Source organism: Hypanus sabinus, chromosome 5 (genome assembly GCF_030144855.1).
Source record: "Hypanus sabinus isolate sHypSab1 chromosome 5, sHypSab1.hap1, whole genome shotgun sequence".
Lineage (NCBI taxonomy): Eukaryota > Metazoa > Chordata > Chondrichthyes > Myliobatiformes > Dasyatidae > Hypanus > Hypanus sabinus.
Window position 1 is genome coordinate 6127473 of NC_082710.1, and position 14326 is coordinate 6141798.

The 14326-nt window shown below is 42.0% G+C and overlaps 1 protein-coding gene and 1 long non-coding RNA gene across 2 annotated transcripts in view; one reads left to right on the forward strand and one right to left on the reverse strand.

The window, feature by feature from the left end:
• The first annotated feature begins 2750 nt into the window (after nucleotides 1-2750).
• LOC132393905 (uncharacterized) lies at nucleotides 2751-11454 on the forward strand. Its single transcript, XR_009512099.1, has 3 exons — nucleotides 2751-2858; nucleotides 9059-9171; nucleotides 9979-11454. It is a non-coding gene; the product is annotated as an uncharacterized LOC132393905 (long non-coding RNA).
• adgrv1 (adhesion G protein-coupled receptor V1) overlaps nucleotides 6434-14326 on the reverse strand; it is a 539532-nt gene continuing 531639 nt past the window's right edge. Inside the window, exon 90 of the mRNA XM_059969328.1 lies at nucleotides 6434-8693. Within this exon, the coding sequence (XP_059825311.1) occupies nucleotides 8575-8693 (119 nt within the window). The 3' untranslated portion in view covers nucleotides 6434-8574. The remainder of the gene's footprint in view (nucleotides 8694-14326) is intronic.

A 14326-nucleotide genomic window follows, 5' to 3' on the forward strand; every position in this document is an offset into this window, starting at 1 on the left:
GTGGGATCCCATTGGAACTACTGAACTGATCCCAGGAGATCATTAGAAACAAATGTTTTTGCTTTATTTTTAACGGTTGTTATTAATGGGTAGAATAATTTTAATATCAACAAAAGCAGGAATAATCATTTCTAACTTTCCATATTTCCTTATAACCAAAAAAGAGGCCCATCAATTCTACAAAACTAAAAATGCGTCATCCATTATTAAGGACTCCCATTACGCAGGATGTGCCCTCTTCTCATTGCTACCATAAAGAGGAGCTACAGAGCCTGAAGACACACATTCAGTGTTTCAGGAACAGCTTCTTTCTCTCTGCCATCAGATTTCTGAATGGACAATGAACCCACAAACACTTTTTCAGCACTTTTTTTCTTTTATTTCTGCTCTCTTTTTGGACTGCTAATTTAATTTCACACACACATACATACATAATATAATATCTAGTACTCTGGAAGATTCTCAGACACAGGGTGCCTAAGGTTTTTGCACGATGCTGTACTAATTTTATGTATTGCACTGTACTGCTTCCACAAAAAATAAACACATTTCATGACATATGTAAGTGATGATAAACTTTGAACTTTGAACCTGATTCTGAAATAGGTCTTGATTGTGTACTGAGAATAGAAAGGTTGCAGGGAGAGGGGAATCATTGGGAAAAGGGGAAGGGAGAGGGGAGGGAGCAGGAAGCACCAGAGAGACATTCTGTAATGATCAATAAACCAATTGTTTGGAATCAAATGACCTTGCCTGGGTTCTCTGTGCTCCCTTGCACGCTCTTCATCCGTGCCTGGGTTGAGTGTCGAGCTAGGAACTCGATCTCGTTAAAAAACATACCTGGACAGGGATGGGCTCCACCGGGTTTCAGATGCCCAAGACATGCCATACGATGAGCAATGACCAAAAAGATCAGTGCAAAAAACTTGTCATGACAGCGCCCCAATGACTCCATCACGAGTTAAGGGTGCACACACACACACACACACACACACAAACACACACACATATATATATATATATGTCAGTGAAATTTACAGTTTTTTATTATGTATTGCACCATACTGCTGCCACAAAACAACAAATTTCATGAGAAATGTCAGTGATATTAAACTTGATTCTCTTTTCTGACATTGGCTAAGATAGCAATTCATCTGACAAAAGCAGATTCAAAGATTCAAAGCACATTTATTATCAAAGAGTGTATAAATTATACACCTTGAAATTTATCTGCTTACGGGCAACTACAAAGCAAGAAACACAAATAACCCAATTTGAAAAAAGACCAAAAACTACTGGCAGAGAAAGAGAAAGTGAAAAGAACACAATAGGATAAAGAACAAGATAATGAAAAACACAATAAATATAAATACATAAGAAAGCTTGTATACTGTACTCAGACTGAGTGTCTGTACATAAGGTGACTGACAGGGAATAATAAAGCAGTGGTGGTGCTGGTGGGTGGAGGTGTTGATCAGCCTCACTGCTTGGGGAAAGTAACTGTTTTTGAGTCTGGTGGTCCTGGTGTGGATGCTACATAGCCTACTCCCCGATGGAAGTGGGACAAGCAATTCATGAGCAGAAAATACGAACACAACGCTGGAAGAACTCAGCAGGTCAGGCAGCATCCGTGAGAAAAGAGTAGCCAATGTTTCGGGCCGAGAACCCTTATGACCAGGGTGGGTGGGATCCTTCATGATGTTCTGGCCCTTTTATGGCACCTTTCTGTATACACAGTGTGTCCTTTGTGGCAGATAGGCTGGTGCCAGTTATGTGTTGGGCAGTTTTTCCTTCCTGTCCGCTGTGGTGCAGTTTCCACCCCATACGGTGATGCAGATTTTTAGGATGCTGTCTACTGCACATCTAAATGATGTGGTTATAGATGTGCATTGTCCTCCTCAGAAAGTAGAGGGATCTGTGAGCTTTCCTGATCATGGTGAATGAGTTCTGAAACCATGAAACGCAATGTACTGACTGTTCACAGGCAGATCCAAAGGTCTGGACCAACACTACTCTGCACTTGGGTCAAGCCCCCTCTACATTTCCTGATAGTATGTATGGCAACCTGGATAGTGTTGAATCCCTCCAGAACTTTAACTTTGTGCTTGTTGTCATAGCAGGTACAGAAGGTAGAACTGGTAACAGTTCACAGGACGGCAAGCAGGAAAATCAACATTTTCCACAGTGTTTTGCCCTAAGCTTTCGCCAATGTTCAAAGTACATTTATTATCAAAGTATTTATAGAGAAGCAAATCATGCAAACAATAAAGCTAGTGACTGCATTCAGAATGAAATTGAGTCCATAGATCCAAAACCAGGAGCAGCTGAGCAGGCCCACAGTCTCAGTGCCAAGGAGAGTGGAGGAAACGTCACAGAGCAGAACCAGCCCCGACCTTCGCTTCCAGTCCTGACATCTTGCCTTTTCAGTCCATGAAGTGACATAAATGGGGAGATTAGTGGAAAGGAACTTGAACAGGAGGAGTAGCAAGGACATCAGCCAGAAAAATTCCTTGCATTGTTCACACTCCACTGACAGTTTGCTGCAGATAGTCCTCTGCCTTTTAGTGTTCAAACATTTACAAAATTAATTTTTTCCAGGTTTTTGAATTAACTTTGACTATTAGACAAACACTTATTGGAATTACACTGAAGTCACTAATTAATCATTATTTGCTTTTCCATTGGTTATCTATATGATTGGAATTTTAACTTAATAAATCTATATGTAAACATCTGCTATCAGAACGATGGGGACAAGAAAGCTGTTCATTTCTAGTATAATCTAGCCGTGATAAAGAGCTGATGTAAGTGCAGTGCAGGAAAATTGCCCTCTCTCAGAATTTCTGTTTTACTCGCAGGTTAGTGCTTCCCCTGTTCTGTAAAATTGTTTGTTTGGTAAAGATAATATTGAACTAAGAAAGCTGTCTGTGGATATTGTTCACATTAGGACACAAGTACAAATCTAATGAGTCAAATGGATGAGACCATGTGAGCAGAATTAGGCCATTTGGCCCATCGAGTCTGCTCTGCCATTCGATCAGCAAACTGAAATTCACATCAAGCATTTGCAATGCTGAAAGGCTGATTGGGCAGTGCTACTCAAAGTTCAAAGTAAATTTATTATTAAAATTTGTATATGTCAGCATATACTACCCTGAGGTTTATTTTTTGCAGGCATTCACAATAATACAAAGGAATACTAGAGAATCAATGATAAAGTACACACAAACATAGGCTGGCCAACAATCAAAGTACAAAGGAAAACAAACTGTGCAGAGGGATAGATCGATAGACAATATAGAGAACATGAGTTCGACAGTCCTTGAAAGTAACAATGTAGATCAGGTCAGTATTGAGGTGAGTGAACTTAGCCACGCTGGTTCAGGAGTCTGGTAGTTGAAGGGTTCCTGAACCTGTGGGACCTAAGACTCCTGTACCTCTCTCCCGACGGCAGCAGCGAGGAGAGAGCATGGCTTGGATTGTGGGTGTCCTTGTGATGGTGTTCATCCTTACTGACGTGTTCATTGCTGGTTAAAGCTTTCACACTGTGACTGGTTGCAACTGAGTGCAAGTGTTAGAGTCCACTGGTTTTAGTGGGGCAATTGTGAGGGAACTGTTGATGGCAGCAGTGAGAAGAGAGCATGGTCTATATTAACAAAGAGTGACACGTTAGGGGTGGCACCGTAATGGAATGGTTAACATAATTCCATTACACCAGCTATAAGATCAGGGTTCGATTCCTAGTCCTGCCTTTAAGGAGCTTGTACACTCTCTGGAACCATGTGGGTTTGCTCACGGTGCTCTGCTTTCCTCCCACATTCTACAGATGTACAGGTCAGGGTTAGTGAGTTGTGGGCATGCCCAGCACCATCCTTGCTGTTTAGATTTGACACAACAGACCCATTTTGTGTATGCTTAAGTGTACATGTGACAGATAAAAATAACCTATCTTCATCTTGATCTTTTAACTTTATCTTAGGGATGACATTATTAATACAAAGACAGTAAATCTACCTATGAATCTCCTTCATAACTTCTAGAAGTGGATAAATATTTTCGTCTGCAAATGCGCTGTCATCAAGTTCAAGTTTAATTGTCAATCAACCATGCATGAATACACGAGAACAGCAGAATGGAACGTCGTTACTCTGGGTCCAAAGTGCAAAACACAGAGCCAAAACACATATCGCTCCCATAAGAGAGCAAGTGCATATAAAATATAGTTACACAAACACAAATATAATGCATGGCCCTGAGTCGCACGCATGTTACAGCAGTCCACAGTAGAAGACAACGAAGCTTGTTTTCTGCCATGTGCACACCGGGGGCAGCACCAACTCCAGGATGGGCCCTGTGCCACACCGCTTCGGCGGAGCGCACCAACTCCAACACCTCTCTCCTGCATGGGTGTAAACAGGCAACGACACGGCTCGAGGCCTAGTCCCTGCTAGACCGAGGACATGCAGATTCCCTGCCGTCCGCTAATAAATCAGTTCATTGGACTTGCAGCATTCCACAGTACAACAGACTCTTGCAATCACAAGGAAGGTGGCTAAGACAATCAACTTGCTGTTAGACCGCACACCGAAGCCTCCATTGCCTTCTTGATGCGATGCAGGTAGCAGCATGATCTGCACCAGGTTCAGCTGCTGGACAATCTTGGATCAGCCATGGTGAAATTGCGGAGCAGACACAATGGGCCAAAATAGCTTGATTCTGCTCCTATATCTTATGGTCTAATCAAGAACCTATCAACCTATGCTTTAAATATACCCAATGACTTGGCCTCCACAGCTGTTTGTGGCAATGAATTCCACAGATTCACCACCCTCTGGCTAAAGAAATTTATCCTCACCTCTGTCCTAAAGGGATGCTCCTCTATTCCGAGGCTGCGCCCTGTGGTCCTAGACTCCCCAACTTTTGAAAGCATCCTCTTCATTTTCACTCTATCTAAACCTTTCAATGAGATCCCCCCTCCCCCAACCTATTCTTCTGAACTCCGGTGAGTACAGGCCCAGAGCCATTAAACACACCTCATATATTAACCCTTTCGTTTCTGGGATCTTTCTCATGAGCCTCCATTGCACCCTCTCCAATTCCTATACATCCTTTCTCAGATAAACACATCTTCTCCCAAGTTGCAGTTCTCTTGCAGACTGCATCAGGTTTTCCTCCAGGATTTCTCTATATTTTGCTGCATTCATTTTACCCTCTACCTTCACAAGCCTTCCAGGGCCTGATGCAGTGAAGCATCCCCACAGCACGATGCAGCCACCACCATGCTTCATGGTAGGGATGGTGTGTTTTTGATGATGTGCAGTATTTGGCTTATGCCAAACATAGCATTTAGTCTGATGGCCATAAAGTTCAATTTTGGTTTCATCAGACCATAGAACCTTCTTCCAGCTGTCTTCAGCGTCTCCCACATGCCTTCTGGCAAACTCTAGCTGAGATTTCAGGTGAATTTTTTTCAACAGTGGCTTTCTCTTTGCAACGCTTCCATAAAGCTACGACTGGTGAAGCACCCTGTAACTGTTGCCATATGCGCAGTCTCTCCCATCTCAGCTACTGGTTTGTAAATTCTCCAGAGTTGTCATAGGTCTCTTGGTAGCCTCCCTCACTAGTTCCATTCTTGCACGGTCACTCTGTTTTTGAGGACAGCCTGCTCTCAGCAAATTTACAGCTGTGGCATGCTCTCCCCATTTCTTGATGATTGACTTCACTGCTGTTGTTAAGAGGTGACCAAGGATATCACATCCTAGCTGTCTAGATACACAAGTCAGGGCAGTATGACATGGAGAGCAAACTGTTGCCCAAGCAGCAAGCTCAGTGCATCTGAATCCAAAGGAATGGCAAAAACCAATACAATTTGGTACCAGCAGGTTTGCCGAAGTTGCCACTCAGCATTGAACTCAATGAGGGGTGCCTTAGAGACTTCAGCTTCATATTTTTCCTTGGGGTTTACTCCTGAAGACTTCCACGAGTAGGTATGGCCGCAAGTTATCCGAGACCAGAGTTTTCCTTCTCTTAGATGGCCAACTAGCCCCATCTGCCCCAAGTGACTGGTTTTAAGGCACCAGTATCCTGCTTTTTCCCCTTCTTCTGTCAGTAGAAACAGTCCCACCAGGTTTAGTAGCTAAGCCACACATGAAGTCCAGGAGCTGGACTTGGTTGTCAGAGGCTATTTGAGGCTCACGGCATTGGAAGCATTTAATAGGTAGTGGGAGCTTATCCCCATTAACACTCTGGCTGTAACAACCTTAACTGTACTCCAAGGGATATTCATTGATGGAAATTTTCTTGTACCCATCTCCTGACTTGAGCTTTTGAATGACCTTTTCAGTGAGTTGCTTGGAGTGTCCTTTTGTCTTTGTGGTGTAGTTTTTGCCAGGATACTGACTCACCAAACCTTCTAGACATAGGTGTATTTTTACTACAATCAATTGCAACACCTTGACAGCATACGGTGATCTCCACTTAACTAATTATGTGACTTCTAAAACCAACTGGCTGCACCAGTGACGATTTGGTGTGTCATATTAAAGGGGATGAATACTTATGCAATTTATTATTTTGTCTTTTATATTTCTAATAAATTTAGTTCACTTTATAGAAATCTGTTTTCACTTTGACATGTCTTTTTTTGTTGATCAGAGACAAAGTAAGCCAGATTAAATCCACTGTGATTCAAAGTTGTAAAAACAATAAAACATGAAACCTCTAAGGAGTGTGAATGCTTTTTATAGGCACTGTATATCAGTTGCAGATATGGGCAGATAAATGGCAGATAGAGCTTTAATCTGCCAAATGTGAAATGTTGCACTTTGGTTGGTCGAATGTCAAGAGCGGTACACTGTTAAGACCCTTAACGATGCTGATGAGCAGAGGGATGTTGGGGTCCAAGTTCATAGCTCCCTGAAAATAGCTACACAGGTTGATAGGGTGATTAAGGCATCTGGCATGCTTGTCTTTATTAGTGAAGTTATTGAGTTGTAAAGTCTTGAAGATATGTTGAGGCTATATAAAACTCTAGTAAGGCTACAATTGGAATTTTCATTCAATTCTGGTCTCCATTATAGGACGTGGAAGTGTTGGAGGGGGTGCTTAAAAGGTTTACCAGGATGCTGCCTGGATTTGAGGGCATGTGCTCTGGGGAGAGGTTGGAAAATCTTGGGTTGTTGTTTCTGGAATAGAAGTTGAGGGGGGACCTGATAGAAATTTATAGATGATAGGAGGCACAGATAGAGCAGGCAGCCAGTATAATTTTTCTTTGGGTCATAATGTTTAATATTGGAGAGCATGTACTCAAGATGAGAGGGAATAAGTTCAAATGAGAAGGGCAGTGGAGACAAATCAGATAGCTTTTTTCTGGTAAGACAGTGGTGCATCCGATCACAGCTGCTTTTACAGGGTCAACTAAAGGTGTTATTGTCTTTTTTAAATGTATTTTTTATGATTGCAAGATCCTTATGGATATTAAAAACTTAAAGGACTGCAGGTCTACCCCATCAGTTTGTTGCTTGGTGGTGGAACATCTGAAGGAGCTGGATTTGGAATGGATCAAGTTCTTGCCTGCATCGGAGGAGTCAGTGCACAAAGGTGGTGGGAGTTTAACAGCAAGTGATCGTCTTGGTCGCTTTCCTTGTGATTGCAAGACCCTGTTGGACATTGTTAATGCGGAATGGTGCAAGTCCGATTCACTAATGTGTTGGCGGATGACGGGGGAGCTACGTGGCCTTGGTCACAGCGAGGATTAGGCCTCAGGCCGTGGTGCTGCCTGTTCAGGAGAGAGGTGTCAGAGGCAGTGTGGCGCGTTGTCTGAGCTGGAGTTGGTGCTTCCCAGAGTTTGCTCAGCAGAAGGCAAGCTGCAGACTGCCACAATGTTCATGGACTCAAGCGTCTTGGGCTATTTTTTTTGTGTTGTGTTTTGCTGATAACTTATACATGCCTTATGCTGTGTGTGACAGTTGGTACTGTGTTTTGCCCCTTGGCCCTGGAATAACACAGTTTCATTTGGCTGTATTCATGTGTGGTTGAAGGACAATTAAACTTGACCTTGAATGTGCAGGAAATGGAGGGATATAAATGCATAGGCAGAAGGGACTTGTTTGGTTGGCTTAAAATTACTATTTGGCACAATGTCATGGGCTGAAGGGCCTATTCCTGTGCTGTACTGTTCTTTATTCTATGTTAATAAATACTGGTCAAAAAGAAAGATCATACAAGTTTTCGTTTCATAATCACTGTCAGAAATTACCACAAAATTATTTTTATTATGTTACTTCTATGGGAAGATTTTTTACAGAAGTAATTTGTTAGTTTTTTTAAATCGTAGTTTATATCTAAATTCTACATATTTTCTTCATCCTTATTAGTTACTTAACTTTTACTTCTCTGTAATCAAGTTTTTGAAGTCTAAGGTTATATTAGTTGAACATTACAAAAATGTTGTACAAACATTGTAAGGTAACACTGATTCTACATATTTTAATGCAAAATTTTAGTGCAAAAGAGGGACATCCAAAAAAAGTATAAAAACATGGACAAATTTCAATTAAAAAGCATGTGAGTGTGTTAAAGGTGAGTGTCAGCTATTGGTATTCTTCGTAGTTCCACAATCTGGGAATTTGAAATGCTTCTACCATCTTGACTTCCATGATACGATTCATTGTCACCTGCACTGAGGCCGGCACCTGGATCAAGAAAAAAAACATTAACTTAGAATTGGCAGCACGGTCTTCTAGTGGTTAGCATAACACAGTCATGCACCAGTGATGTCGGTTCGATTCCTGCAGCTGTGTGTACGTTCTCTCCGTGACTGTGTGGGATTCCTCCCACATTCCAAAGCAGCATAGGTTAAAGGGTTAATTGGCCACATGGCTGTGATTCGGCTGCATGGGCTTGTTGGGTCTGAAAGATGTGTTACCTGCTGTATTTTCAAATAAATTAGAAAAAAATCTTTGGCAGGGTTCTTAGGAAAAGGTGGTACTAAGCTTATCCCCTGGGAATATCTCTAAAGTATCAATAATTTAGTATAGAATATTTCTATCATATTCAGACTTGACTGCAGGGCCAAACGTCTCAACAATCACATCATCAGGATTGCCGATGACAAACAACAATGACACAGCCTACAGAGAGGAGGTCAAAGAGCTTGAGGCCTGGTCTCAGGTAAGTAACCTCTTCCTTATGTCGAAAGAACAAAGAAGATAGTTCTCAACTTCAGGATAACTCATATCCCCTTTACATCTGTGGCACAGTAGTGGAAACTGCAAGAAGTTTTGAACTCCTGAGAGTGCACATCACACATAAACTCTCTTGGTCCCAGAACACATCTTACACAGTCAAGAATGCTCACCAACCATCTACTTTGCGAAGGCTGAGGAAAGTCCATCTCCCACCAACCCCCCCCCCCCCCCCCATCCTCATCACGTTCTACAGGGGTTGTATTGAGAGCATCCTGAGCAACTGCATCACTGACTGGTTTGGAAATTGCACCATCTCGGATCGCAAGACCCTGCAGCGGAAAGCGAGGTCAGTTGAGAAGATCATCGGGGTCTCTTTTCCTGCCATCACGGACATCTACACTACTTGCTGCATCTGCAAAGGAAACAGCATTATGAAGGACCCCACGCACCCCTCATACAATCTCTCCTCCCTCCTGCCGTCTGGGAAAAGGCTCCGAAGCATTCGGGCTCTCACGATCAGACTATGTAACAGTTTCTTCCCCCAAGCTATCAGACACCTTAATACCCGAAGACTGGACTGACACCTTGCCCTACTGTCCTGTTTATTATTTATTGTAAATGCCTGCACTGTTTTTGTGCTCTTTATGCAGTCCAGTGTAGGTCTGTAGTCTAGTGTAGCTTTCTCTGTGTTTTTTTTATTACGTAGTTCAGTCTAGTTTTTGTACTGTGTCATGTAACACCACGGTCCTGAAAAATGTTGTCTCATTTTTACTATGTGCTTTACCAACAGTTATGGTCGAATTGACAATAAAAATGACTTGACTTGACTACTTTCTGAGGAGGCTGAAGTGAGCTGGGCTTTGCAGATCCATATTCACATGAATCTGCAGATGAGCAGCGGAGAGCACCCTAACAAGCTGCATCACTGCATGGTACGGAAACTGCAATGCAGCAACAAGAAAGCTCTACAGGAGGTAGTCAACACTGTCCAGTGCACCACTGACACCAGCCTAGCAGCTATCAAGGACATATATAAAGAAAGGTGCTCAAAAAGAGCCAGTAACATCATGAAAATTCCCAACCACCCTGCTCGGCTCGCAGACTGTTTGTCCCACTCCCATTGGGGAGGCGGCTACATACCATCCACACCAGGACCACCAGACTCAAGAACAGTTACTTTCCCCAGGCAGAAAGGCTGATCAATATCACCTCCCACTAACTCAACCACGACTTTATCATTTCCTGTTAGTCATCTTATGTACAGCTTAGTGTCACTTTATGGACTTACAACCAATCTCTGTGTAGAAGCAATCTAATGTATTTTTAATTATTGTGCTCTTTATCTTTTGTGTTCTTTTGTATGCATCAGATCCACAGTAACAATTACTTCATTCTCCTTTGCACTTGTGTACAGGAAATGACGTTAAGCAATCTTGAATCTCCAAAGGATGTATGTAAATACTAGCTCTGCATTCTGTATTGTTATAGAGTCACAGAGCACGACAGCATAGAAACAGGGTCTTTGGCCCATCTAGTTCATGCCGAACTAAGAATGTATATCGTGTATTGGCCTTCAATATAGGTTGATTGAGTTCTAGAGCCAAGAGGTAAGTTGCAGCTCTATAACACTCTAGGGAGACCACACGTGGAATGTTGTGTTCAGTTCTGGTCACTTCATTACAGAACAGATGCGAAAGCTTCAGAGAAATTGCTGAGAAGATTTACCCGGATGCCCCCTGGATCAGAGGATGATTTTGATACCTCAAAAGGGCTATGTGGGCGGGCGGGGTGGGATTGATCTTGGAGTAGGTTAAAAGATCAGCACAACATTGTGGGCCAAAGAGCCTGAACAGTGCTGTAATGTTCCATGTTAAATATTGAGAGAGGTGTACAGGATCATAAGAGGCAGAGTTCAAGTAGATAGCTAGAGACTATTCCCTAGGGCGGAAATGGCTAACACGAGCGGGCATAATCTTAAGGTGATTGGAGGGAAGTATGAAGGGAAGTCGGAGGTAACTATTTTACACAGAGAGTGGTGAGCACATTGAAATCACTTCCAAGGGTTGAGGTAGAGGCAGATACATTAGATACAATTAAGAAACTTTTAGATAGGCACACCATGATAGAAAAATGGAGGGCCTGGAAAGATCAAGGGTTAGATTGATTTTAGAGTAGATTAAGGGGCAGCACAACAACATGGGTGGAAGGGCTTGTACTGTGATGTAATATTCTACGTTCAAACGTCTGCTGGGGTTTATATTTGTGTTCACAAATAATTTCACTAAACTACCTTTACTCTTGACTTCGACTTCAGCTGAAAGTAAGGAAGCTGTTAGAGAGTTTTGTATACATTTTTCCTCAACTTTTTCACAACAACAATATTTCTGAGAAGAATCAGGATTATTTCATGCCAACATGAGATATAAAACCATTCTATATTCCCATGATGTCTGTAAGGAGTCTGTGGAATGTGTTGGTTCTCTCCGGGTGCTCTGGTTCCCTCCCACAGTCCCAAATCATTCCTGTCGGTAGGATAATTGGTTGTTATAAATTGCCCCATGATTAGGCTAGGATTAAAACGGGGGTTGTTCAACAGTGCAGCTTCAAGGGCCGCAAGGCCTACTCTGCACTGTATCTCATGAATAAATAAATAAAGTCATACCTGATTTATTTTCCCTTTCAACCCCATTCTCCTGCCTTCTCCCTGTAACCTTTGATGCCCTTATTAATTAGGAAACTATCAACCTGCTCTTTAAATACACCCAATGTCTTGGTCTCCACAGTTGTCCATGGCAAAAATTCAACAGATTCTACACCCTCTGGTTAAAGAAATTCCTGCTCATCTCCGTTCTAAAGGGTCATCTTTATATTCTGAAGCTGTGCCCTCTGGTTCTAGATTCCCCCACTGCAAAGTTAATTTATTTTTAACTACACTTATTTCATTAGGTGCTAAAGTTACGGGCTATTTTGTTTTAAGGAGAAACAAGAGCATTGTAATGAAATGGAAAGGAAGTGGGAAGATGCCAGAATAAATAGGTGGGGGGAGGAGAACAGGGACTAGCTGGAAGGTGAGAGGTGAAGCCAGGTGGGTGGTAAAGGTAAAGGGCTGGACAGGAAGGAACTGACAGGAGAGGAGAGGAACCTATTACCTTTTAGCTCGTCCACCTTCCCGTTCCCCCCAATATTTTTATTCTGGCATCATTCCTCTTTCTTTCCAGTCCTGATGAAGGGTCTCAGGCTGAAACACTGACTGTTTATTTCCCTTCATAGGCGTGGCTTATGAGTTTCTCCAGCATTTTATGTGTGTTACTCTTGTCACAACAGGGACAAATCATGATAGGATTGGGCCCAGTTTGCAATATAGCAGGTGCTCTCTGTCATAGTCATAGAATCATAAACAACTACAGCACAGAAACAGGCTCTTCGGCCCATCCAGTCCATGCCAAACTCCTATTCTGCCTCGTCCAATCAATCCACATCTGGAATATAGCCCTCCATACCCCTCCCAAACATGTACTTATTCAATGCTGAAACTGAACCACTTATGTTGGCAGCTCATTGCACACTCTTAGTGAAGAAGATCCCCCTCAAACATTTCACCTTTCACCCTTAACCCATGTCCTCTGGTTCTATTCTCACCCAACCTCAGTGGAAAACACATTTGCATGCATTTACAGACATGCATTTACCCTGTCTATACTCCTCATAAATTGTATACTTCTATCAAATCTGCCCTCATTCTCCTAAGCTCCTGGGAAAAAAACAAATTTCATTCTCCTACACTCCACGGAATAAAGACTTGATGAAGTCTCGATCTGAAGTGTCAACTATTCCTTTGCCTAGCCCAATGAATTCTGCCAGCACTTTGTGTTTTTTTTAGCTATAATTCTGTTGCTAGGTCAAAGACAGCAGATAGAAATGGTTTTATTATAGTGAAATATATTCGTAGAGGTTGCGTTTGCCTTACTTAAAGTAATCCTGAATGTCGTATAACTCATGATAAACACACATCTTTTAAGTTTACTACTGCTGATGTGGAATACATTTACTTTACGGATTTGCCTCTATGTATAAATTTTCCACAGTGATTTGACTTTGAACAGTGTTCCATCATTTACATACCTCTTAATTTAGTCAGATTCAAGGCCATTTCATCACAACAGGTGAATTTTTTACAGTTTTATCTTGGTTGAGGGATTGTATTGCTTACCTTGGGACATATAGTACACATCATCCAATGTCTGATGCTTATCTTGATCTCATTCCTGATTGAACAGTGATTGCTGAATATACTAGAGTGCTTTATCAATTAACTATATTATAAATCCTATCAATACTGTAATTTACAGACCTAGATGATTACAGCATCCATCATCAAAGACCCCCGCCATGCTCTCTTCTTTCTGTTCCCATTGAGGAGGAGGTACAGGAAACTCAGAACCCACATCACCAGGTTCAGTAAAAGTTATCACCCCTGAATCATCAGGCTCCTGAACCAGTGTGGATACCGTTACTCACTCAACACTGAACTGATCACTCAACACAATCTTTGGACTCACTTTCAAGGACCCTACAACTCAAGTTCTCAGTGTTACTTATTCTTTTTTTTTGTACAATACTCTCCATAAGTCTAGGACACTCTAGATTTTTAATATGGTTTCAGATGGTATGGTCTCCATAGAGCCCTGAGCTCAACATCATCAAGGCTGTCTGGGTTACTTGGAGAGACAGAAGCAAGTGAGACAGCCGAAGTCTGCAGAAGAACTGTAGCAAGTTCTCCAAGATGCTTGGAAAAACCTACCATCCAATTTTATTATAAAACTGCATGACAGTTTACCAATGAGAGTTGATGCAGATTGAAAGCAAAGGGTCGTCACACCAAATATTGATTTTTTTTTTACTGTCTACTGCTCTTTATAGTAATTTCTTTTAATATTTAGAAACTTCTCATTTCACAAGATGCTATCAAGGTATATTTGGCAGGGTAAAAGGCCTAGAGTTCGTCTCAAAACTTTGCAATTAGCAAAGGAAAAGGGGGGATGGGGCCTACCTTCTCTTAGAGATTATTATTTTGCAGCACAGTTGAGAGCTGTGATATGTTGGTGCAACCCATCATATGACGCTCAATGGAAAAACAT